The sequence below is a fragment of the Perognathus longimembris genome, chromosome 1 (genome assembly GCF_023159225.1).
Source record: "Perognathus longimembris pacificus isolate PPM17 chromosome 1, ASM2315922v1, whole genome shotgun sequence".
Lineage (NCBI taxonomy): Eukaryota > Metazoa > Chordata > Mammalia > Rodentia > Heteromyidae > Perognathus > Perognathus longimembris.
In genome coordinates this window covers 11,794,906-11,822,329 of record NC_063161.1, presented here as the reverse complement: position 1 = coordinate 11,822,329, position 27,424 = coordinate 11,794,906, and the positions used below count along the sequence as shown (strand labels likewise).

General features: G+C 44.6%; 1 protein-coding gene across 2 annotated transcripts in view; it reads left to right on the top strand.

The window, feature by feature from the left end:
* Rfx4 (regulatory factor X4) overlaps positions 1 to 27,424 on the top strand; it is a 116,192-nt gene that overhangs the window by 30,971 nt on the left and 57,797 nt on the right. The window contains exons 5-7 of one of the 2 annotated variants that reach the window (XM_048349486.1): positions 4,110 to 4,233; positions 22,113 to 22,174; positions 25,957 to 26,170. In XM_048349486.1, coding sequence (XP_048205443.1) covers positions 4,110 to 4,233; positions 22,113 to 22,174; positions 25,957 to 26,170 — 400 coding nt within the window. Of the gene's footprint in view, positions 1 to 4,109; positions 4,234 to 22,112; positions 22,175 to 24,069; positions 24,536 to 25,956; positions 26,171 to 27,424 lie in introns of those variants that run through there. The other variant, XM_048349494.1, reaches the window with a different exon arrangement.

The window sequence follows — 27,424 nt, the reverse complement described above, 5'->3', positions numbered from 1 at the left end:
TATTACCTTTACTGTTGTTGTTAGCTATTATTCCTATGGCATTCCAGAAATAGGTGGGTCTTCTGCAGAACTCTGAGTCTTCATCTTGTCAATCTTCTCTTAAAACCACCTCGCCGTCTTCTGAAAAGCATATTTTGATAGAAAATCCTAAGTGCTAAGCCACATTCTTTTGTGTCATATTTAAAGATGCTCTGAAGGGAATAGAGGATCAAAGAATATATTCTAAAGAAAGATAATATGAGGACACTCACCAAATACTTTTTGAAGAAAGGAGAGAAGATGGGTAGATTGGTTGTAAGTACATGGTGTTTGTGTATAGAAAGATCACAATGAAACCCTCTAGTATTACAAATGTATGCCAACTCAAAATGTACTTATTTTTAAAAGTTACTTCTCAGGCTGGGGACCTGTGCCTCATGCCTAGAATCCTAACTACTCAGGAGGCTGAGATCTGGGGAGCATGGTTCGAAGCCAGTCCAGACAGGAAAGTATGTTAACTACCCAAAAGCCAGTAGTAGAGCTGTGGCTCAAGTGGTAGAGTGCTAGCCTTGAGTGCAAAAGCTAAATGATAGCATCTGACTTTGATTTCAAGCCCCAGAACACCTCCACCCATTACACGCACACCCCCCCCCCACACACACACACTTTGTTCCCTGACCTCCTCTCCCCCACGGGGATCTTTTAGATAGTCATTGCTGTTTTTACCCAGAGGGCCTTTCATGTGCCATGCCAGAATCCTCACAGGGGTTTCCAGTGAGACAAACTTTCTTATTTCTTGGCTACATTAGCAGATGAGTTATACTTTGTACGCCTCAGTTTCCTAATGTAAAAAAATAAACAGGTATAACAATACCTACTTCATGTGATTAGTTATATATTTTTGAGACAGGGTCTCGGTATAGATCCCAGGCTGGTATTAACTTGAAATCCTTTTGTTTCAGCCTCCTACGTACTAGGATTATAGGCATGTGTCACCTTGCCTGGCTTTTATATGGGTATAATGGGGATCAGATGAGATCATGGTCTCCCAGTGCCTGGCACATAGAAGAACTCAACAAATGGTAGCTGTTGTTCGTTATTCCAGAATTCTAATCACAATCCTCCTGGCAACCTTGTCTATTCACTCATCTCTGCTTCCCACCTTCAGCCGTACCTATAGTTAGCAGCTTGTAGTACTGAAATAGTCTTACTTCTTGTATATAAAGTCCTCAGAACAGACTACAAAGTGAATTAGGTCATAGGTCAGGTCTTCTGCCAACACCAAGTGCAGGAGGGAAGACTCTGGCCTGTTCCAGGGCACATCTAACTCGGGCCAATTGTTGTCATGTGGGAATATGGGTTCAGGGCTGCCAGATCTCAGCTTTTTCATAAGAAGCCAGAAGCCTAGATTATTCTTAAAACCGGAGCCAATCCTTCATGCCAAACAGAGCGTGTCTGTGAGACCCTAGCTTGGAATAGTAGTCTTCTTACTCAGATGCCCCCTGGAGTCCCAGCCTAGATTATTGCTATGGATTTCCCAGGCCACTCTTTCAGAACAACAGTGCTGTGGGTAGCAGTTAGGTCCGGGTGAACCTCGCAGGCTGGTTTTCACTCATAATGGACCTGAAGCTTAGACAGGCCCTAGAACCTTGTCTGTAGGAATCTAGTATCCCACAAGGCATGTCGAGTTCTGATTTGTGGAGTTGAGGACACATGCACTAGAACTGAAGCCCTTTCAAGACACAAGGCCTTTGTTTCAGTCATCGCTGTTTACTAGTAGTAATAGTAGTCAAGACTGTCAATACAACACTGCCCGGCACTCAGCAAATATTGGTGGGATTAAAGATCACCCCTATCTCTACTGTCTATCTACCAGGAATTTGTTCATTTGTGCAAGCAAGGACCATCTTGGATCACCTAAATAAATGCTTGCACCAATAAATAGCAGTTGAATAACTGAAGTAATCTATTGAGTGCCTAGGGAGATATGAGACCTACAGGATTCAGAGGTGACTTAGATAGCATCCCAGCCCCAAGTCACTCAGTCACCTGCAAGCATGTTCCCTTTCTCAAATCAGGGAGGAGCGGAGGCAGCCTTTGGGAGTACTCAATACCAAGCCTATCACTTACCAGGTTCTTGCGGGTTGTGTTTATACCTGAGGTTGGACTACGAAGTGACTGTGCTCCTTCCTGTCAATCTCATGTTGGAATGAGCTGACTGAGGGCTGCCCTTTCAAGTGCCCACCTCCGGAGGCTATGTCCTCATTCCACTTGAGTTACGACAGTACTGGGCCACTTCTTTGCCAAGTGCTTTCAGAGTGAGTTTGAAGCCACTTGAGGACATTTATTTCATTGCTGCAGCATTATGCTTTTTTTTTTTCTTTTTACCAAAAATTAAAAAACAAAAAAAGCTTGGTGCGTGGTTACTCATGACCTTACCCCAAACTTGGCTTTGAGTTACTTCCTAAAATAAAACTCATTATTGGAGGAGAAATGTTTTCTGTTGGCTAGTTATGGAGCCGCATGTATGATAGGCACTGAGGGCAAGGCCCAAAGAGAAGTTGCCAATTGGTCAATGTGCCACAGCGGTTCTGTTGGAAAAGGTGTTTAACTTCCCATTGCATCTGTGCACCATGTTGGCAGAATTCATTTGCCTACGGGGCTGGGAATACGGCCTAGTGGGGCAAGAGTACTTGCCTCATATACATGAAGCCCTGGGTTCAATTCCCCAGCCCCACATATATAGAAAACGGCCACAAGTGGCGCTGTGGCTCAAGTGGCAGAGTGCTAGCCTTGAGCAAAAAGAAACCAGGGACAGTGCTCAGGTCCTGAGTCCAAGGCCCAGGACTGGCAAAAAAAATAAATAAATAAATAAATAAATCATTTGCCTACATTCTGGTGTTTCAGGTAAAAAAAAAAAAGGGACCCCAAACTATATCCTGTTTCCTTATATATCCCCAATATGTAACACAGAATCTGGACAGATGGGTGTAGAATCATTAACCCTAATGAAGCAGAGAAACAGGAGATTCTAAAATAATCAAGGTCAGCTCATTCCTGGGGTCATAGTTAGTAGTTGTCTAGCTGAACAACGTCTCCTTGTTTATTTGTTTGCCCAGAGCACCAACATGCTCCTAGATGTTGATACCAGCAATCTTTGGCTTCTTCCCCTGGCTCCGCCAAGACAGCACAGTGGCTCATGCTTGTAATCCTAGCAACCTGGAGGCTAAAATGAGGAAAATCTCAGTGTGAGAACACTCTGGGCAAAAAGTTTGCAAGGCTTCTCATCTTAACCAATATCCGGGCATAGTGGTACCACGCCTGTCATTCTAGCTATGTGGGAAGTTGACATCAGGAGAATCATGGTTCCAGGCCAACCTAGGCAAAAAGTTCCTGAGATGCCTCTCTCAACAGAAAAAAACCCCAACAATTGGACATGATGATTCCCAGCTAGGGCAGGGAATGTACATGGGGGGCGGGGGGGGGGGCGGGGAAATCATGGTCCAGGCAAAAAGTGAGACTTGCTAGGCGCTCCTGGCTCACACCTGTAATCCTAGCTATTTGGGAGGCTGAGATCTGAGGATTGCAGTTCAAAGCCAGCTGGAGCAAGAAAGTCCCCATGATACTCTTACCTCCAATTGGCCACTCAAAAACTGAAAGTGGATCTGTGGCTCAAAATGGTAGAGCTCTAGCTTTGAGCAAAAGAGCTCAGGGATGGTGCCTAGGCCCTGAGTTCAAGCCCCACAACTGACAAAAAAGGGGAAGGGCCTCTACAAATAGATGTGTGCTTTGAAGCTTGGTGGAGTGGCATACCTGCAAGATCCTACATGCTTTTTGGAGTTTGGAGGATCTGATCCAGCTACCACATGGCCAGAGCAAGGACAGCACAGGTAGAAGGACTGAGAGTTGAGCTGGAAAAGCAGCCTGGGGCAAACATGGACCTCTAACTCCATCTATGTGGCCGTGGGTAGTTTTTGTCCCCTGTGGCCCCAGTGTTCCTGGGCCTAGGAGTAGGAATGTTCTGGAGGAAGGTTGCTATGGCTGAGGCCTTCCCAGTGCCGAGGGGGACTAGAGGGTTGGTGCGTTCTCACATGGGGTGCAGTTTTACTAACTGAGGTTTCTTCCCCCAGGCTGGAGGAGAACTACGAGATTGCGGAGGGCGTCTGCATTCCTCGCAGCGCGCTCTACATGCACTACCTGGACTTCTGCGAGAAGAACGACACCCAGCCCGTCAACGCCGCCAGCTTCGGGAAGGTGAGCCCGGTCCCCGCGGGCGCGCGCGCACACACACAGAGCCTCAGCAGGCTGAACCTGAACACACACACACGCACACACACACTGCAACAGTCTGATCCTGGACACACATACACACAGGTGTGTGCATACATACACAGGCTTAGCTCCTGGACACACACACGCATACACACAGTCTTATCAAGCTGAATTTGGACACACACACGTACACAAATGCATACATGCAGTGCCTTAGCAGGTGGATCCTGGATGTACACACACATACACACACACACACACACACACACACACACACACACCCACCCCTTCAGCAAGCTGATCCTACCCTCTCTCCAAACTTCGAGCCCATTCTTTAATCCGTGTGAGGTTGGGGGGTTAAAGGTGTGGCTCAGTTGTTAGAGTGATAGCCAATGAGAGAAAGAGGCAGGGACCCAAGTTCTAGTTTGAGTCTCAGACCTACAAAAAAAAAAGAAAAAGAAAAGAAAAGAAATTCATGTGAGGTTTTGAAATCACCTTAGTTTCGGTTTTAGAAACTACCGGAACAAATGATTTAGTAATCTTGCTGCCATATTTTGCAGCAAACATTTCAAACGACCATAGCAAAGCAACACCAAACCAAATATCAAAACAAAGTAAGGCCAGAATACTTGGCAATGCTTTTCTGGACAAACTTGAACCATTTGAGAAGAATGATCCCGCGTCTCACGCAAGTCTCCTCTGCCTCTAGCTGCAGTGGACTTTTGACTCTGAGAGACAGCTACCGAACTCTTTGTAGTATGTTAAGTGTACGCCTGTGAGCCCGACACAAGCTCTTGACGTGGAAGCCTTGGATCAACTAGGAAATGGCCCTGGTCTGTGACATTGGGGGTTTGGGGTCTTCCGTTTGAATGATCTGATTTATAATATCCTACAGCCCTGACTGTCCTGTAGCTACCTTAGGTAAAAATATTTTCTATATTTAGGGCTATGTGTACCAAACAAAACCAGTAGGTCTGATCATTACTATTAGTAGACCAAAGAAAATGCTTGGAAGATTTTTCTTTTAATCTTTTTCCCCCTGGAACTGGAATTGAACTCAGAGCCTTGTGCTTGCTAGGCAATTGCTCTACGACTTGAGCCTTTTTGGCATATTTAAAGTTTGTTTTCCAGATATGGTCTTGCACTGGGCTAGCTTCAGACACTGAAATACTCCTACCTCTACCTACTAAACAGCTGTGATTATGGCTGTAAACCACTACACTCAGCTTGTGTTTGAAATAGAGTCTGACCTCAAGTTGTGATCCTCCTGTCTCCAACTCCTGAGCAGCTGAGATTACAGGTGTGGAATACCACACTTGGTGGTTGAGGGCATTCTTTATGCCTGAGCGCTTATTTACTTAATTGCTAAAAATCTAAACTTTATATCCCAAATAACCAGTTTAACTTGAGTCAATACTTCTAAACTCTTCCTTCTTTTATTCTTTTTTTTTTTTTTTTTTTTGCCAGTCCTGGGGCTTGGACTCAGGGCCTGAGCACTGTCCCTGGCTTCTTTTTGCTCAAGGCTAACACTCTGCCACTTGAGCCACAGCGCCGCTTCTGGCCGTTTTCTGTATATGTGGTGCTGGGGAATTGAACCCAGGGCCTCATGTATAGGAGGCAAGCACTCTTGCCACTAGGCCATATCCCCAGCCCCTCTTTTATTCTTTTCTCTTTGAAATTTTTACAGTATCTGCTATCAAGAAATAGGCAGGTTTGTTCTGCAGGATAATAACAGTTTTCTAGATGCAGATGTAATAGAGCCTAAGCAGACAAGGACCGGTATAGAAGTCACAAAGTTTTCCTTCTCAGATTCCAACAAGTAATTCCCATAGGAGAAAACAGAGCGGGGGGCGGGGAATCCCCAAAGTTCAGTGTTAGGCCTCAAGAACTGACTTCATTCAGTAAGTAGAGAAGACACTCTATGCTGACTGAGATGAAACATGGAAAGTAATGGTTCATTCATGATATCTCTCCAAAGAGACAAAGAATTTGGAGCCAGGTGTCAGTGGCTCACCCTTGTAATCCTAGCTACTCAGGAAGCTGAGACTTGAGGACTGTGATTCAAGGCCAGCTTGGGCAGGAAACTCTGCAAGACTCCAATTAACCACCCAAAGAGGTGAAAGTGGAACTGTGGCTCAGGACAGCACCCAGGCCCTGATTTCAAGTCACAGCATGGCACAGACATAATTTGTTTTTGAAAATTCAGTGGAGGAATCATCTTGCTATTTCATTTACTTATTTCTTCAATCCCTTCATTTGGCTAAGATGTTAGGTAGTGGTTGGAGGACTCAGAAAGGAGCTTGGTATAGGCTCCACCATGGAGAGGTTCATCCCAGCAGGTGAAAGGAGGAAGAGCTCCTCATGACCATCTGTGATACCAGAGCTACATTAGGTGTCTCTGGTGCTGGACATCTGACAGTGTCACCCACAGTGATGTCACTCCCATGATGCCTGCTCTCTCACGGGGGCCACAGAGGAAGAGACAGATAAGGCCTCCCAGGTATGGATGGAGGGGATGGGCTGGTTGACTCTCTTGAGACTCAGCTGCCCTCACCTTCCTTATGGGGAGTTGCAAGACTCCAGGGAGATGATATTGGTAGAGGAGGAAGGTACTTAGTCATCCAGTACCTCAGATGTTTAATAGTACGCCATCACAACCATCTGTGTTGTGAAGTATCCATGAGATGTGTGTGCACAGACACAAACAGCCATTCATTGGCTTTGATTCTGAAAGAAGGAAATCTCACACCATTTGGAAGAACTCCAATTTGCCCGTGGAAAGATCCTCGACTCCCTTTTTCCTAAAAATACCTCTGTAACCTTGCTGTCAAACCCAGAGTGCCCTTGATCTCATGTTCTATGCAAAATTGGTTGTCGTTTGTCATTAGCACCCACAATCCTATTCTCATGTAAGCCCCAAGCTGGCTCCAATATTTCAGGAGATTCCTGGGAGCTTGCATCTTCAGGGTTGCGTGGACTTGGGGCGACCTCTCTTCACCCCCATGATCTTCAAAACAGTGGTTATCACAACTTTAGCTTACTTGAAGTTTCATAAGACAAAGGTTGGGTTCCAGCAGCTTCACTGACCATGTTTCTGATACACGATAGCCACATGTGACTAGAGGCAGCCATATTGGACAGTGTCCCATGGCCTCATTACAGAAAGTTCTATGGGGCACCCTTATACCACAGTGAGCTAGGGATGGAATCCAGTATCCTCTCTCTACTTTCCCCCAAAACAGCCCCTCAGGAAGTCCCTGGGATCCTGGTAGGCTGAAGCTTGTAGAAGGGGCTTACGTGCCACAGAAAGACAGGGGCAGATGCCCCCTTGAGAGATATTCTTCGGGCTCCCACCTCAGTGCAATGGGTGTTTAATGGTCCTCAGCTAGTTCCCACAACTGGTGCCAGCCCTCTGCCTCCCCTCTGCCATCTCCCTCTTCTCCCTCAGTCTTCCCTGGGACAACCCCCATCAAGCCTTCCTCTCTCCTTAGATCCTTGGTTTCTGCTGACACCTTTGCTCACAGAGATGTCTCACTTTCCCCCAGTGAATTTTTTTTTTTCAAAATAGTTTGCCAAACAGCGAAGTTTCCTCCCTAAGAAGAATTACTGTGCCAGCTGCTTCCAAAACAGTCATTTAAATAGTCATCCAAATTCAGCGCCATCTTTACAGCAAATGCCAGGAAATACTCTACTGCTGCTATTAAAGGCAGAAGTATAAATGCTCTTGGCAGCTGCCTCTGCCATCCGTTTTCAAATGCACTGGAGTTGGGACTGTCCTTCCAGCCTCAGAGGACAGGCCAGGTCTGCGGAGGGTTTGCACACTGAGCTTGTTGAATTGAAATCCCAGACACATTTGCCTGTCCTGAGGCTCCAGCCTGTCAGCTGCCTTCTCCTCAAGAGAAAGGGGCCGGTTGTTCTGCGAAGCCTTGGGTGAAATTGTGGACAAGCTTCCTTTGAGCAGAGCCATCCGCACTTATGATTCATCCATGAACTTTTAACTCACAGCAAACAAGGTTCAATGTTTCAACTTGCTTTTTAGAGAGAGGGGGAAGAACTGATCACAGTCTCTTCTCCAGCTTGTAAGTGGGCTGAGGGGAGGCAGATGTTAGAGATAAGGCCGTCCCCAGGGGGTGGCCTGGCCGAGTGGGGACTGTTCTAGATAAAATGGATGGCAGCAATGACTTTGCCACAAGTAAGATCTGAAATGTAATTCCTCTTCCCACATCAGTGGCCAAGTTCAGCATCACTGGCTTCCAGTAAGGTACTATTGACTGCATCCCGGAATTAATTTACAAAGTGAATGCTAACGCTTCCAGCTGAACTGGCCTGATGCCTGTTTTGCTGCTGGTTGCAGTAATGGAAGGTCACCCTGCTTGAAGCCACTGGGTTTTTCTGAGCTCTTCTTTCCTCATCCTTAGAATATCATCAAATTGTTCCAGGAATAAAAAGAGACAGTGCTTATAGGAGCCTTGTTTGAACTTCTAAAAGTGATCTATCCATGTAAGAAATCTCCATTATCTAAAGTTGCCTCTACTCCATGCCACTTCTTCTATTTCTTTATTGTGTCTGGTCCTTCCCTTCCCTTTCCTCCCCTCCCCTCCCCTCCCTTTCCTCCCCTCCCCTCCCTTCCCTTCCCTCCCCTCCTCTCCCTTCCCTTCCCTTTCCTTGCCTTCTCTTCTTTTCCTTTTCCTTCCCTTCCCTCTCTTTTCCTTCCTTTCCCTTTCCTTTCCTTGCCTTCCCTTCCTTTCTCTTCCCTTCCTTTCCTTTCCTTTCCTTTCCCTTCTTTTCCCTTTCCCTTCCCTTCTTTTCCCTTTCCTTCATTTCCCTTCACTTCCCTTCCTTTCCTTTCCCTTCCCTTCATTTCCCTTCCCCCCATGCCAGTAGTAGGGCGTGAACTCAGGGCCTCACACACTCACTTGCTTAGCTGGTGCTCTACTACTTGAGCCACGGCTCACACCCAGCTTTTGGACAGTTATTCTAGAGATAGAGTCTTGTAGACTTTCTGTTCTAGCTGACTTTGAACCTTGATCCACCAGGTCTCAGATGGTTGAGTAGCTAGGACTACAGGCATGAAGCCCTGGTGCCCAGCTCCATGCTTGGGTCATCACTGCTTGAATCATCCACCATATCTGTGTCTGTGCTTATGTGTACATGGAATACAAATGTATTTATGTACCACACACGGTAGCCATCTTTCTCCCCTGTTGTTCTAGGCTTCTTGGATTGAAAAAAATAGCACATGTATATCATAAATACTGTGTATATTATATAACATACATATATATGATATACATTATATATGATCTCTTGTATCATACTATGTACCTGCTTTGTTTAGCCAGTCTTCATCCCTAGAATGCAGGATCCACGGGAACTTGCTTATTTATCAAGCATCTCCAATTCCAGCACAGTCCCTGGCACTAAATAAATCTTAAGGCGTGTTAGGTGATTTACATTCACATTATTTTTACATGTGTAAACTTGTCTAACCCTCATGAAAACCACGTGAAATTGGCGTTGTACCCATCTTCCAGTAACCATTTTCTGAGTGAGGATGAACTAGCTGAGGTACAAAGATCCGCTGATGTTGGAGAGCTGCCTTCCAAGGTCGCTGCCTTCCTGCCCACCCCCCGCCCCGAATGACAGTGGAGGAAAACCCCACAGGCTGAGTCCTGTGCACAGTCCTCCCCTCTGCCTTGTTTGGATCATTACAACGTGTTCTCAGCTAGCAGTTCAGTGCAATTTCAAAGTTTGATCTGGGCCAGGCACCAGTGGCTCACACCTGTAATCCCAGCTACTCGGGAGGCTGAGATCTGAGGATCAAAATGAGAAGGCAGCCTGAGCAGAAAAGGGCTTGAAAAAAAAAGCTCAAGGACAGCACTCAGCTCCCAAATTCAAACCCCAGTACTGTCATTAAAAAAAAAATGTTGGAGCTTTTCTCTCTGTGCCTCAAGTCTTGCTCTGGAAAAGAGGGGTGCACTTGGTTCTGTCTCTCCTTTTCATGTTTCTCTGGGGTTGGGAGTCAGATGATGAGAAAGGGAAGTGAAAGGGAAAAGACCAAGAGTCATTTGACCCACGGGGGATCTTGGAAGGTTCCTGCCAGCTGTCACCGTCCTTTGCTGGGACTGTCATCTATTTGAGGGAACAGTCCCACTGGGCTTTCGTGAACCCCAGAGGATCTCTTCTCATGCTGGGTGAGGGACCCCTGTCTCTTGCTCATGCTGCGCTGGCCCCTCAGGTGACAGCGAAGTCACCCTGGACTTCTGTTCTTGCATTGGAGGTTGTGGGCCCGCTCACTGCATGTGTGGGGTTCCAAGCCGAGAGATGCTCAGAGGAGCCCCAATAAATGAGGCTGGCAGACAAAACAATCTGAACTCACGGAAGCAGACACTTGCTTTGCTTCCAGGTTTGGTTTCTGCCAGGTCTAAACTCCCTTCCCTCACCTCGTGGCAGATTTGGTAGCATTTTGGTTTTTGATTATGAAAGCAAGCATTTTGTCAACCATTTAGATGCTCCTGACTGTTTAAAGTTCAGTCTAGTCTTCCAGTTAAAATCTACAGGCTCGCATCTACTTCAAAACACTTCTCTGTGCCATCTGGGTTCAGGTCAGCCCAGTGTAGATGGGGACCAAGGAAGAAGAGGGGGGCTGTGTTCTATGCTCCCCAATTTAATTCTGTTTTGGCCTGGGATTGGAAATGACATGATTTCTGTTCTTTTAAATATGTTAAGTTGTGGTTTATAACCTAGAATGCAGTCTCTCTTGAATATTTCATGAGTTTGAGAAGAATGTGTTACCAAGTTGTTGTTGAATAAAATCTTCTATAAATGTCAATTGTATTCAGGAGATTCATGGTTGCTGGTTTTCTGCTGCTGGATCTGTTGATTTCTGAAGGAGGGGTGATGAAGTCTCCAGCTATCATGTAGATCCATAATTTCTCCTTGTTGTTCTGTTAATTCTTATCTTATGTAACTTGATCTGAATTATGTTTTCTCAGAGAATTGACCTCTTTTTCATCATGTATTTTTTCCCTACATAATTTTCCTTGAAATCTATTTGGAATTAATATAGCTACTCCTGCTTTTGATTAGTCTTAGCATGGTATTTCCTTTGCCATCTATTTACTTTTCATTTGTATGTCTTTACATTAATTCATTGATTGTTCTGAGGTTTGAACTGAGGACATGGTACTTGCTAGGCAGGTGTTTTACTTCTTCAAGTACAATGCTTTTGAAGACATTTGTTTTTGTGTCTTGTCTTTGATTCACCCCGTCTAATTGATACAGGGAAGCACAGATGTTAAAATGATTATTACTATACTTGATCAATTTCTACCACATTTGTTACTGTTTTCTGTTTGTTGTCTTTGTTCTTTGGATGCAATTAAGCATTTTATATGATCCAATTTTCCTTTCTTCCTTTCATTCATTCTTTCTCTTTTTCCCTTTCTTCCTCCCTCCCTCCCTTCCCTCCTTCCATCCTTCTTCTTCTTCTTCTTCTTCTTCTTCTTCTTCTTCTTCTTCTTCTTCTTCTTCTTCTTCTTCTTCTTCTTCTTCTCCTCCTCCTCCTCCTCCTCTTCCTCCTCCTCCTCCTCCCCCTCCTCCTCCTCCCCCTTCTCCTCCTCCTCCTCCTCTGCCTCCTCCTCCTCCTCCTCCTTCTCTCTCTCTCTCTCTCTCTCTCTCTCTCTCTCTCTCTCTATCATTTTAGTGGTCACCTTAGAGTTCATAATATATAATCACACAAAAAATTTCTTTTAACATTCCTTGTGAGGCAGGTCTACTGGAAACAAATTCTCACAATTCTTTGTTTGCTTGAGAAGACTTTGTCTATACTTTATTTTTAAAGGGTAATTTTTGTGGTATATACACAGAGATCTAGGTATATTTTTCCTCTCCATAGGTTAAATATGTCATTCTATGTTCTTCTAGGCTTCATGAATTTCAAGGAGAATTCAAATGTATTTCTTATCTTTCTTCCTCTATAGAGAAAATATTTCCCCCCTATTAATTTTTGGTGTTGTTATTTATTTGTTTGTTTGGGGCTGGTCCTGGGGCTTGAACTGTGAGTCTGAGCACTGTCTCTGAGCTTTTTTTTTGGCCAGTCCTGGGCCTTGGACTCAGGGCCTGAGCACTGTCCCTGGCTTCTTCCCGCTCAAGGCTAGCACTCTGCCACTTGAGCCACAGCACCGCTTCTGGCCGTTTTCTGTATATGTGGTGCTGGGGAATCGAACCTAGGGCCTCGTGTATCCGAGGCAGGCACTCTTGCCACTAGGCTATATCCCCAGCCCTGTCTCTGAGCTTTTTTACTCAAGGCTGACACTTACCACTTGAGCCACTTCCAGCTCTTTGGTAGCTAGGGCAGGCTTTGAACTGTAATCCTCAGATCCCAGCCTTCTGAATAGCTGGAATTACAAGTGTGAGCCACCAGAGCAGCCCTACAGGTATTTTTTCCCATGACTTTTGTTCATTGTCTTTGATTTTCTATAGTTGGAAATATGTGTGCCTAGGCATAGGACTTGTTCTTCTCCTCCTTCTCCTTTTTTCCTTCCTTCATATTTTTACCTTTACCCTGATGTTCTTCATGATGATTTATGCTTTTTAAGTTTAATGTGTGATATTTATGATGGTTTATCCTGGTGTTCTCTGAGATTGTGTCTGTCATCAACTTTGGGGAAATGCCTGGCCAGGACTGTCTCAAAGATTTCTTGGGTTCCTTTTTCTCTGCGTACTCCTTCTGGCATTGCTCTTAACGCGTATTTGTACCTTTTATAGTTGCTGCACCGTGCATGAATGTCTTGTTCCATTTTCTAAAATGTAAAGTCTTTGTTTTCTTAGTTATTTATTTTGCAGAGTTTCTACTTGTACACCCCAAGGTCAGAGATAATTTTATAAGCTGTGTGCAGTCTTATTTTGAAAGGCATTCTTTAGTTTGGTTATGGTGTTGCTGTTTTGTTTCTTTTTAAAACCTTTAACATTTCCTTCTGGTTCTTTCTTAGAATTTCCATCTCTCTGCTTACATTGCCCTGCTCTTGTCTTCTGTCCACTTACCCATTAGGGCCCTTCGCAAATTAATCCAAGTTGTTTGAAACTGTAGTCTGATAATCACAACATTCCTGTTTTCTTCCTAACACTTACTCTGCATCTTCAAATTATGTTTTATGCTTTTTCTTTGGTCTGACTTGTACACTTTTCTTGCTCACTGGACATCATGTACCAGGTGAAAAAAACTACTATAAACAGGCCTCTGCAATAGTGATGGCAAGATGTGGGTACGTGGTCAGCTCTCATCCTTCAGTAAGTCTCTACCTGTAGACTCTGAACTCCACAAATGTTTCTCCATATCCCTCTCATCGGCTCCAGTTGAGTTTATAACATGGATAACAAGGATACATAAATATTTATGTATCCTTCATATCCCCTCCCCTGGCCAGTGGGACCCTGATAAGAACCCCCACAGACTGAGTCCTTCCTCACTTCTTAGCATTGAGAAACATGAGAGAATTTTTCTATGTTACCCAGTCTGGAAACCTGGTGGAGCTCCTGGATGTTAATCTCGCAATATCCTGTGAGCTCCCTATCACTGGGTCTCCCTGGTCTTATTTTTAACTCTTCCACTTGTCCACGCTGACCCTCCAGTCACTCCAGGTTGGCTGACCTGGTTGACCCAGTTGTCATTCCCATGGTGGTTTCCATTCACGAGTCTCTGTTCCAGGGAGCTGTGACTCCCTGTATTTGCCTGTCTCCCTGCTCTTGAGGGACAATGGTTTATTCTATGTTCTTTCCTGTCTTAGAGCTTAAAGAATTGTTGTAGCTTTTTAGTTTACTTGGCTTTTCACTCCTTGTTAGGATTTGAGTGTCTGACTTCCGAGCTTCGTATGGTACAGAACCAGAAACTAAAAATAGAGATGTGATTTCTATTCTCATTTAAAGATGAGCTATTCAACTTGGAGAGCTAGGTTGTTGATACCAGATTTCTGGTCGATGTAAAGGAGTTGAATACTGGAACCTTTTCTGTACAGTGAATCTTAGGTAGAAATCTGATGGCATACCAGTTAGTAATTTTGTAGGGAATGTGGATGAACAATGTTCTCCCACTCTAAACAGTGGCTTACATAAACCAGGAGAAAACTCAGCTATGTTGAAACAGCTCCATAAAGGTACTGGAGGCCCAGGTTCCATCTTTATGCTCTGCCATCCCTAACAGACTGCTTCTAATTTCCACGTCACTTCATGGTGTAAGATGGCTGCCAACTCCAAAGGCCTGTTTCAGACAAGAAGTAGAGAACAGAGAGTTGGGAGCTTAAGGTCCTAACCAAGTCATTCCTTTCAGGAACTTTCCCAGTGTTTTCCTTTATCTCTCTCGCTGGCTTCTTATAGCTCTCAGAAAGGCAGGAATATATAATCCACACCCCCCCCCCCCGGGAAAATGTGTGTGAGTATGAGTGTGAGTGTGTGTGTGTATGTGTGTGTATGTATTCCTCCACTGTAAAATAAAATCCAGGATCCTGCAGAATGGACTGATGCTCCTTACTAAGAGTGAGATTACATCCAGATAAACCCATCATAAGTAGAACAGACTGTGAGCTGAAAATGCATTTGCTACACATCATCTATCATACATTACAACTTAGCTGGCCTACCTTAAACACCTTATTAGGTTAGTCTATAATTTAGCACTAGCATCTAACACAAAGCCTATTTGACAATCAAGTACTGAATATCTCACATAATTCACTGACCACCCATATGCATGAAACACTGACCACACGGCATACTTTGGAATCCTAGTTGTTTACCCTCATGACTACATGGCTGACTGAGAGCTACCACAGCCCAGCATCACAAGAAAGCATAGTTTATCTCAAGCCCAGAAGGGGTTATGATGGGAGGCTAGTTTCTATTGCATATATATTTCATTGCACTGCTTTCAAGTCAAAAAAGTGTGAGTTGAGCCTTCACAAATGAGAGCTCACCAGAGTGCTTTCAGATTATGAGTCTGAGGTTCAGTGTGATTCCTACAACAGTGTGAGGATGACGGGACTTAGGGTCCACAAGTTGAACTTTTCAGGAAAGGCAGCTTAATGAATAGGCACAGTTATGGTGTACATCCATGAAGAGGACACTGAACCTCACAATCTAGCTCCCCTGGAAGTTTGCTAATACCTCACACAGCCTTAATTCCATTCACGACTGTAAAACTGCAAGCAGAATAAGAGAATTCATTCATTCTTAGAATTACAAATTCCTGTGGATTTGAATGGATTAAAAGGACTTAGGGATGCGTTAGTGCAATCTTCTCATTTTCCAGATGACTAAAAAAATCAAGACCGAGAGAGGGTAAATGGTTTCTCCAGCTCATGCATTTCCCTGTCATGCAGAGGGGTTGCAAGGTGGGTGTCGACAGACACCTATGAGAGGCAAAAAGACTTACAGGGATGCTGGGTGACAGGTGTTCTGTAGTTGTGTGAGTTAATAGTTTGCCTTTCTTTCCAATGGGGACTTGAAGTCATTGTGGGTGGCTCCTCCTTCAATACTTGGCTCCTTACTCCTTGCTGACACCCTTGAGTGGTGTAAGTATAGGAGCCAAGTGTGTTTGGGGACCTGGATTTCAGCCACTGGAACAGACACAAGGATCATTAGAGTTCTCTCCTTAAACTGCATTGCCTTCTTCCTCGATAGCCCCTCTAACTTGCCTACCCCTACCTCCTGCCCTGACTAAGGTATGTCATCCGGGATGTGACAGGAAAGAAGAGGAGAGACTTCCGCAGGCCTCTTTACGGATCTTCCTTTCTTCATTTTCAGAGGGAAATGATTTATGATACCGTAGTTCCCTCTATACTAATATTTAGCACGCCTTTTCTTATCTTTTAGCCTGTGTCATGGAGTGCCCATGTCAGAACATCTGATTTCACACCAGATTTCATACACTGTTCATTAAGATTTTGTTTTAATGTAGTGTAGTGTGACAACTCTGAGGTTAAACTGTGTGGATTTGAATCTCAGCTCCATCACTTCCCAGCTTCATGAACTCAAGATAGCATCTTAATAGCTCTGAGCCCCAGTTTCCTCATCTGTAAAAGACAGTCATGACCAAAACCACCCGAAGAACATTCGAGGTCACAAAAAGCATTGCTTCACACACTGCCTGGTGAACACAAATCTTCAATGGCTGTTGGTGATAATTAGGGACTTCAGTTCATGCAGCCTTCCGTACAGTGCAGTACTGTTCCTTTAGTACAGCACGCTTTTAATCCATCATCACTAACAAATCAATGTTCCAACCCTTCTAGGTACTCTCCCTTTTGCGAACAATTTTGAGAACAATTGTTCTAAAAATGTCCCACATCATCTTTGCTGCCATCCTCACCCGCACCCTCTTATTACCGTCTGCAGAACGATTCCATTTTAACTTAACCTGCATCTTATGTAACTCACCTCCTTCTAGCTAAATCAGTTTGAAACGACTGTATTTGGGGATAACGTCAAGAAAAGAGACACAATCAGGAAGCTCACGCACAAAGTGGACAGCTTGCTGGCTTGTAGGTGTGTTTGTCAGTCAGAAATGGATGAAAGAAGCTGCAGGAGTAGATTCCTGTAGGTCCTGTAGGACCACTGGCCAGAGTCTATGGATGTAAGCAGCGTCTATCACCTTTGATCCCCGTTCTCATCTATGAAACCACCACCACCACTCTCTCCACCAGTGTGGTTGGGGTAAGACATAATCCCAAGTGTAACACCCATTCGTGCACAGTGCCCGGCGAGGCTGGGGTATGCCAGTTCCTCTTCTCGCTCTTCCCTTCCTCGCCTTCGAGGAGGACTGTTGTTCTGATATATCATTTCAGGAATGCTTGCCTCCAACTCCTATTTCCTTACAAAACTGCATCTACCAAATGACTGGCCATCCTCTAAGCCCGCGAGCCTCAGAAAGGCAACCTCACTACGTTTCCAGCTGCTCCCCGGACCCCGGGAGCCCCCAGCTTGGTCTGCCCTGGCTGAAAGAGAGAAGGGTGGGATTCACGAGTAATTAAAGGGCATTTGGAAGGTTGGGATGTTGCGGAATGTTAGATCGGTAGCTAGAACAGCATGTGGTGTTCTTTAGGCAGGCTTCATTGAATCCATACAAAAACAAGAAAGAGGGGCTGCCTGCCTGTCTGCTCATTTATCAAACAGCAAAGCTCAACTTTCACAGCTCCACAAAAGTGTTTTACTGTTTGCTGAGTCTTGCTCCAGAAATTAAAAGCTGAACGGCTTTTCGCGAAGCTGAACTGGACCGTGTATTTTGGGAGACTCAAAACGAAACGGTGCCAGGCTTTCAGATTCAGACACCAGTTGATTATTTGCTGAAAGGAGAGGAGAATAATTTGTAATTTGCAGCCTATAAGAAACACTTTTAAAAAAAATGAAAAGAAGCCAGCCAAACCCCCTTCCCACAGGGTTTTGTTGAGCCTGTGAGAAGGAGGTGCCATCTGCGCAGCCCTTTCTTTGCTCCTAGTGGGAAAAGTCCTGACCTCCGCGGGGCCAGTGTGATAGAGCTGGGCGGTCTCCCATCCCCCACCTCCACCCCCCACCTCCCACCTACCCCCCCCCATCGCCTTGCTCCATTTTATTTTATTCTTTTGGAGGAGGAGGTGGGGGAAGACTTGGCAATCAAATGTTTGTAGGTTAAGGCATTTTCATAACCAGAATCAAAGATCCTAACCATACTTGGCATGGGGAAATGCATCTAGATGCCACCAACACCTGCAAACTGGAATGAAGGAGGATGATCTGACAAATCCATACAAACCAGATTGTAGAGGCCAACTCTGTGAGCAAAGAAATTGGGCTGGAAGAGGACAGTAACCATAGGAAGAGGTAAGGGCAAGGGAGAGGGTGCTATGGACAGATGCAGACCCCTCCCTCCCTCCTCTACCCCCCTCAGCCTGGGCAGTCCTACTGAGGCCTAGCTTTGTCCTGCTTCTCACGGGCGAAGCCCAGGAGGTAAGCCCCAGTGTGCCCATTCTGCAAGTCCTCTGCTCCTGCTAGGAGCCTAGCACATCACCTGGGCATCCTTTTCAGAGACGAAGAGATCGGGTGCTCAAGTGGGAGAGAAAAAACTCAAAGGTCTTTTCAGCCCTTGCAATTTAGCACATAAAAAAATGTGTAAATGCCCTGCTATACCTATGGAAAGCATTTGGCAAATGAAATAGCAGTCATCAAAAATGATTATTATTAAATGCTGTATTATTATTATTTTGCTAATACGATGCTAGGAACAACTTCAGGGGCCAATAAAAGAGGAGTGGATTCATTCTTGCATTTATTGAGTCAATGACTGAATGTACTTGGCCACATTATTTCCAGCCTGGACTATTGCAGTAGCCTGCTGACTGATCTCCTTGCTTCCATCTTTGCCTCTATGGCCAATTCTCTACCCAGATGAGCAGCTGGGCTCAGGAAGGCTCTGGAAGGCCGACTCAACAAGATTGGAGCGAGTAGGTTAGGACAAGAGGAGTCAGGGGATTTTTCTGTGGTGTTTGACTAACTCAACAGAAAATTGGTGAAGTCATAGAGTTCATTTTTTAATAGTACCCGTTGTGGGCTGGGGATATGGTCTAGTGGCAAGAGTGCTTGCCTCCTATACATGAAGCCCTGGGTTCAATTCCCCAGCACCACATATACAGAAAATGGCCAGAGGTGGCACTGTGGCTCAAGTGGCAGAGTACTAGCCTTGAGCAAAAAGAAGCCAGGGATGGTGCTCAGGCCCTGAGTCCAAGCCCCAGGACTGGCCAAATAAATAAATAAATAAATGTGCCCATTGTATTGATGCACATGCAAGGAGTAGAACATTGTTACCCCCTCCCTTGTTTTTTTTTCTCCCACTTTCCCCTCTACCCCATATTGTAAAGTTCATTTTCAACATATTGTCTTGTATCACTTTTTTTTTTAAATGTAAGTAAATGCAGGCAATAAAGGGAGCCAGGGGCAAATTGATCAGTGAATTCGCAGCATCCATGTCATGGCAGGATAGGGCATCACAAACACACTGGTTATGCATCTTATTTGACTCAGAGAGGCAGGGCGCATGCTTCCGAAGGCTCCTCCCCATTTCCCAGAGACACTGTGGCATGCCTGGGGACACCAGCCCCCAGCCCTGGTGGGAGAGAGGCATCAGGGCCAGCCTGTTTGTTTTGTGGCTGTTGTGGGTTACCACTTGAATAAGCACTTAGCACAGTTGCAGAACTCAGCCAGTCCCCTAAATCAAGTGATAATAAGACTTAGCAACCAAACACAACAATGCTGCTTTCTTTTATGATCTACCCATTCTTTATAGGGAGTGGGGTTAATCTGCTTTCTAAAGAGAGAAAAGAAAAAGAAAAACTAGCACTATAACATTCTGGTAGATCTTTGGTGCTTCTTTCAAGTTTATCTCCAATTCCTTTGTCAGTTTGGACTCATTCTAATAGGAAAATCCTTTCTATTGGCATGCAAAGTGATTTAGTGCACAAATATTACACAAAATCCTTGTAGTTCTGCCTGTACAGCTCTAACAAATAGCCATTTTCGTATTTCCAGGCTTTCTCCTCTCCCCCTCCTTTATTTGTGCCACTCCTGGGACTTGAACTCAGGGCCTGGGCACTGTTCCTGAGCTTTGTTTGTTCCAGGCTAGCACTCTACCACTTGTTAATTGGAGATAAAGGTTTCACAGACTTTCTTGCCTGTGCTGGCTTTGAGCCATGATCTTCAGTTCTCAGCCTCCCGAGTAGCTGGGATTACAGTCATGAACCACCAGCTTCCTGGCCCAGGTTTCCTATTTTTGCACAAACACAAATTACAACTACAACATAAACATAGTTTAAGGTCTACTTATGTCACTTACTATTATGTCATGAATATTTTCTTGTCACCATGTAGGTTTTGTTCCCATCGTTTCAATGTTTGCATTAGTAGTTTCATGAGTCTTTTATCTCATTTTAGAACTCTTATTTTAGACTCTTTCCTTGGAATTAGCAAATTAAAAAAAATATGAGCTGGGAATATGGCCTAGTGGCAAGAATGCTTGCCTCGTATACATGAAGCCCTGGGTTCGATTCCCCAGCACCACATATATAGAAAACAGCCAGAAGTGGTGCTGTGGCTCAAGTGGCAGAGTGCTAGCCTTGAGCAAAAAGAAGCCAGGGACAGTGCTCAGGCCCTGAGTTCAAGCCCAGGACTGGCAAAAAAAAAAAAAAAAAATATATATATATATATATATATATATATATATATATATATATATGAGTTGCCAGTTGCTGGTGGCTGACATATGTAATCCTAGCTACTGAGGAGGCTGAAATCTGAGAATCCAGATTCAAAGCCCGCCCAGGCAGAAAAGTCCATGAGACTCCTATCTGCAATACTTAGAAAAAGCCAAAAGTGACTCTGTAGCTCAAGTGGTAGAGTGCTAGCTTTGAGCACAAAGAGTCTCAGGGACAGTGCCCAGGCCCTGAGTTCAAGCCCCAGGATAAGCAAAACAAACAAACAAAAAACCAAGTGTCCTGCCTATAATCCTAGCTACTCAGATCTGAAGATCTCAGTTCAAAGTCAGCCCTGGCAGAAAAGTCCACGAGACTCTTATTTTCAATTAACCACCAAAAAGAACTGGAAGTGGAGCTGTGGTGCAAGTGGTAGAGTACCATCCTTGAGCAAAAAACCTCAGGACAGCACCTAGGCCCTGAGTTCAAGCCCTAGGACTAGTACAAAAAAAAATAATAAATAAGCCCACAGGAACAGAAAAGAAAAAGACCCTGGTGGTAAAAGGAAATGAGTTATCAGAACAGTGCATAATAACGGATGTTTAAAAAAGTTTATTGAGCATTTTCTAAGAGCCAATCTCTACAGCAGACTATTTACATGTATTTATAAAATTTCACAAGGATGCATTAAGGTAAAGTTATATCCCCATTTTAAAAAGAGGCAAGCTGAGTCATTTGAATGTGAACTGACATGCCATGCGCCGGGGCACGCCACCTAAGTGGCTGAGCTTGGATCAAATTTAGATAGTCTAACTCAGAAATTCTCACACTCAAGATCCACCCCCCCAACTACCCTGCCTCCCCTCAAACACCAAAGATAGCAGCCCCTTGGTGGCTTTCCACTCCAGGGGACATCTCTGTGGTCTCCTCCAAGTTTCTTGCAAGCCTGTGTCCTCTGTACACAGGGCAGTGAAGTCCATGTAGAATGACTTCTCCCCATGTACCTAAGTACCTAGCCCTGTACACAGTCCTGCCTCTCTCAGACCTTGCCTCCAAGACAGGAGAAACCCAAGCCAGCACTCCCTGAGAAAGTGATCAGGACTAAGTGATGAGAAGCCATAAAGCAGGGGCAGGTGAGGGTGGGCAAGATGGAGGATTGTATGCGCTGCTGGGGCAGAGGGACCTTGCTCAAAAGCCTGAAATGGCTTAAGAGAACAGTCCAACCTGAGTGACACTGCAGTTCCCTTGGGAACAGGGCAGGAAGGCCTGGAGGTTCGAAGAGCCCTGTCACAGAGGCTAGGGGAAAATGTGTGTGTGTGTGGGGGGAGGAGTCCAGATGTGTGACAGAAGCCATTAGAGAGTTCTAACTAAGCAAGAAGTGGCATATTCTGGATCAGGTGATGCTTTCCTAGGTTGTAAGGAAGACAGAAGCTCAAAGCAGCCAAATGAGACCACCACCCCTCATCAAAGCTACCATCAAGCCCCCCCTTCCTCCTGCCTCCCCAGCAACCAGGGCCTGACTGACAGTCTCCTGGAAAGTCATGGAAGCAGAGGCCTTAGGCTTTCTTACCTTCTTCTGATTGCTATTTATGAAACTCACAGCATCTGGGCTTTTCCGGTCTGGTAACCAATTCTTGTGTTGACTTACAGATCATAAGACAACAGTTTCCTCAGCTAACCACCAGAAGACTCGGGACTCGAGGACAGTCAAAGTAAGCATTGGACAGCCTGCGACCTGTACTGCCTACATCAGCTGGGCCTGTAGGCAGGTGGCTCCCAGGCCATTCGCCTTGAGCTCTGTCCCAGGCTTGATGGGAGGTTTGTGCCTAGAGGGAATACGGAGGAGCTTTGTGACCACTGGGTCCCCTTTCTCAGGACCCTTGCAAGAAAGATGGGCCATCCAAAACCCCAGGGCCTTTGGACCAGCTGCTTAATGAAGTATGATTTTGTGGGCCACCCTGCCTTCAAGGAGTAGTTGTTGTTTTTTTTGGTAACATAATCTAGGCATCATTTCAAGGAGCACATTGTGTCTTCTTGGACTCTCTCCAAGTTCCTTGGCCTGTTCTGCTGAGCAGACTCCACTCTAGTAGTACCCAGTTGGCCAGAGGGCCAGTACTGATTCCTGCCCGGGAGATGGGTGGGAAGGTCCCGTTCCATCTTTGTGGTAAACAGGGCTTCCCCTTCATTAGCTCCATCAGCCAACCAACCAACCAGTGTTGGCTTTATACTTTCTGCATATCAAGTTATGTCTATTGGGACCATGCTGGTGGGTAAGACAGACAAGACAAAAAAAATATCAGATTTCCAACAAAAAGAGTTGTGGTAGAAACTAATAAGAGGGTTCCAAAGGCCTTCCTGTGGAGGCAAAGGCCATGTGGACACTTGTCTCTGAGGTGTGCCTCAGAGATACATGAATCTCTGCCTATCCTGTGTAGGCACCATTGCCATCTGGATTTCTAGGACTTGCCTCTAGGGATATTTCAGATGCTGTTGGATGTTAATAGGTGTCTTGTGAAAATGGGGAAGTGGCCTTGAAATTGTTGTGAATGTGAAGGTAAACAGCCTGCTTTCACTGCAGAGGACAACCTTTTATTATGTTAATGTACACAGGGACTCCACTAGAGGGTGCCTGATTATGCAGCATTTCTAAACCTTTTGACGGAGTTGCACAGGTCAGCTCATCGATAACTAAAAACCACCCTAGAAGACTTAGAAATCTCTCTGAGGATGTTCTGAAAGTATGCCTATCATGTCACTTTGCCAGCCCTGGACACTTCACTTTAACCCTCTACGCAGTACATTTGCAAGATGGGTTTGGCTTTGGGAAGGTTAGACAAAGAAAATGGGTGATCAAAAGGGGAAAAACCTTTTGTGGTAAAGTTCTGAAAACTTGGTGTGTGTGTGTGTGTGTGTGTGTGTGTGTCTGAAGCTATTGGGGCAAATACCAAAAGGATTTCAAAGAACATCTTGGAATAAATTCCTAATAAGTTCTCAAGGTGACTTATCTATAGAAGTAGCTTCATATATAAAGAAAATAAATCTGCTTTTTGTTTTCAACAGAAGTTTCAACCTTGATAAACTTACAGAGGGGGAAAAAAAAAGAGTCTGCCTTCCTTGTTTGCTGATGAGAAGACAGGCAATTCCAAATGTTGGTTGAACAGATGAAGGGCTAGATGGAAAGGATGGGAAATGATTTTTTTGGTACAGTTTACTGGTCTTTGAAGAATCAATCTCTAATATATTGCTCACTTCCCCCCCCACCTCCCCCCAAATGTGTAGGAATAGTAGAAAGGAAAAAATAAAACTCCATTACACGAATTTGGAGAAAGATTGCTTTTGTCTGTATGAGAGAGCTTGTTGGTTTTGTTTTGTTTTTTTTCTTTAACCTCCTGATTGGCAAATAAGGCAATGCCCTCTTTAAAAGTTCTGTGTAATCAGCGGTACCGATTCCTCTCTACAAGGCCTCTCTGAGGTGATTCACATCTTCAGCTAACCAAAAGGCAGTGAGATCTAGACTCCAGCCAGCAATCTGGCCTTCAGGAGAAACTCCCTCAGCAAATTTACCTTGGCAGAAGACATGTCAGGGATGGCTAGTGAAAGAGTGTTGACAAGCCTGGCAGAACAGAAATAGGAAAACTCAGAGGAGACCGGGGCAATAACTTTACTGTAATTGCCAATTTTAGCAACATTGCTGGCTAATCCAGAAGTAGTCTGGTCTGGATAAATTAGGACTATTTGACCTTAAGAAGCTAGAAAGGGGAGTTGATTTTTTTGTTTTTTTTTAAAGCTAGGGAGGCATGCCATAACTGTCTCCCCATTGGAATGGCATCTCTAGAGCCAATAGAACCACCCCCTCCCCCCTCCCAAAGAGTGCGGCTCGGATGGAAAGGCAGTTATGTGACAGTTGGGAAGTAGAAGGCCCAGACGGCAGATATAGCCCAACACAAAGAACTTTCTGATCACTGTATCCGCTGAAAGATGAACTGGGCTGCCTTTGGAGGGCCTGAGTTCTTCATCCCGGGAGGTGTTCAGGTGGAGGCGAGTTGCCCACTGAGCAGAAACTTCACAGAATGGTATCAGCAGTAAGGGGGGATTGCCGAGAGGGAAGGAGACAGGGGTCCATCTTTTTCCCTTCCTGAGAAAGCCTCTCCCAGGGCTCAAAATGCTTCCTCATTTGCCTGCTATTGTCACAATCACCCCATCCCCATGGGCAGAGAAAAGCAGTTAATGCGCTAGGCAGAGTGTCTCAAAGAGAGAGGACCATTCATTTCATTAGTATTGCCGTGGGACTGGGGAAATCTACGCTGAACCTACTAAATTGGAATCTTGGGGTGGGGGATTGAAGGGTGCAATATGTTCTGCAGGTGATTCTTTTTGTTGGTAAAGTTGAGAACCATTGGTTTTGTCGTTAAATGCATATAACAGGTTCAAATCCTGCCTCTACTACTTATTTACTGAGTCATCTTAGGAGTTTTATTTACATTTTCTAGGCTCTGGTTTTCTTGTGTATAAGTAGGGATAATAATTAGTTCTGTCTTCATGGGGACTTGGTGAAATTAAATAAGATAATGTGCGCAAAGCCCTTGAGTCACCACAGATTTCAAATTGATGTGTCTGACAATTACCTGTGAGGTGATTTTGATACTGATGACGTGGGCCCCATTTGCAGAAGTTCTGAATCAATAGCTCCCAAGAAAGGGCCTGGTAACCTGTATGTTTATTAATATCTACAGGTAATGCTGATCTCCATCCTGCTGTATTCATGTCACTGTAGTCAAACAGACCTACAGCCGAGACTACTATGGTGCTAACTGGCTTTAAGACCTAAAACGAATTAGTTGAGCCTTCTTGCTTCTCCATTTTGCCATCTTCAGAAGGACTACCATATTTCCCATCTCATAAGGCTATTAATTATTATTTTCTTTTACAAATAAATGCGTATGAAGCACAGTTCTTAGCACATAGCAAGGGCTCAATGGATTTCAGCTAAAGTCCTGACAAAACACATGGCTTCCTATGAGAGTATTGCTATTATTAAGCCAGTTTTGAGTAAATACAACATTGTAGTCTTTGACATTCAACAATATGGTTCTATGAGATTTCACATTTGTTGATTAAATGCATCCCATCTGTGGGTATCCACTAAAGGGGCACTCAGGTGCTGTTTCCTTGAGATTGCACTTCGGAGACACGGAGATCAAGTGCAAATGGAAATTCTTTTTTATCCCTTCTCTGCAAAGTATTTGACTTAACATTTTCTGTAGGAGGCAATTTTAGTTATTTTTACATACCTGATTGATGGTTGGCAACCTGGAACTTTGGTTTAATTCTAGACTTGAGAGATATCAAGCCTTATAGAAGAGATATTAACTCTTCAAGCCCTGGATAGGAAGTGTCAACCCTCGCTGGGCAACAACACCTCACTCACAACTCAGGAAACTCGCCAAATAATGGTCCATGTGGACCCCTCTCTCACCTTTTCTCTGTGGCCCAGGTACCATTACTATGGCATAGCGGTGAAGGAAAGCTCCCAATATTATGATGTGATGTATTCCAAGAAAGGAGCTGCCTGGGTGAGCGAGACGGGCAAGAAGGAAGTGAGCAAGCAGACAGTGGCATATTCACCACGGTCCAAACTTGGAACATTGCTGCCAGAGTTTCCAAATGTCAAAGACCTAAATTTGCCATCCAGTCTGCCTGAGGAGAAGGTAACCATGCCCAAACTGACTGCCGGGGTGTGGGAGGGGGGATAGCTTCTCTCTTTCTCTCTCTCTCTCCCTCCTTCTCTCTCTTTCATACAAACATGCACATGTGCTTTTACTACAAAACAGTGACTTTAAAAGTAGAAAGATATAGTTAATAATACTGTATCGGTATTAGTTTAGTAGTTATGAAAAATGTACATACTAGTGTAACATGTCAACAATAAGGGCAACTGGGTGTGAAGTATATGGGAGGCCCCTGTGTTATCTTTACAGCTTTCCTGTCAATCAACAATGACTCTAAAATATAAAAGCGTATCTATCCCTATCCTATCTATATCTACCATCTCTATTTGTAGCTGGCATCTGTCTGTAGACCTTCCTTATACCTGTCCTGGGCTATAGCACTACCTCATTCCATGAGAGATGACTCCCTCCTCACTTGATTGCTTTTTACACAAAGTTCACTTTCCCATGTGCTGTAGGGGAGTTGGTGACAGCTTAGTCTCGCTGATGAAGAAGACTTTTATAACTAGGATAAATCAGGTAGTTTTTTAATCAGGGTATTTGGAGCAAATTAGCAGAAAAACAAACCCCAGGAAGTTTCCTTTAGAGTTGGGTAGCACTCTACTGCACAGAGCTCTCACGCCCTGGGCTTTCTGCTGAGCCTGCCTATTGTGCTAGTAGCCTGGAGGCCATGCAGAAAGACAAGTCCTGCTTTCAGGACGCTTGCAGGCAGCTGCATGGGGGAGGCAAGGTTTGTATGAGCAAACCTGGGAGACTTTTTTTTAAATGCATGTCTAGGGCTGGGGATATGGCCTAGTGGCAAGAATGCTTGCCTCCTATACATGAAGCCCTGGGTTCAATTCCCCAGCACCACATATACAGAAAATGGCCAGAAGTGGCACAGTGGCTCAAGTGGCAGAGTGGCTAGCCTTGAGCAAAAAGAAGCCAGGGATGGTGCTCAGGCCCTGAGTCCAAGCCCAGGACTGGCAGAATAAATAAATAAATAAATGCATGTCTACCTCTGACAGGAAGAAAACGAACCTGTTTCTGTATCTAAGAATCTAAGAACTAGAATAAATCCCCCCTCTTTTTTTTTCTTTCAAATTTGCTTTTTGGGTCAAAAAAACTTCCTTTAGAATTCCTGGATAAATGGAAGGGCAAGAAGTATTTTTCCATGTTCTTTTTTTTTTCTTCCTCTTCTTTCTTTTTTCCTTCCTTATTCCTCTGTGTGTGTCTCTCTCTTTCTGTCTCTCT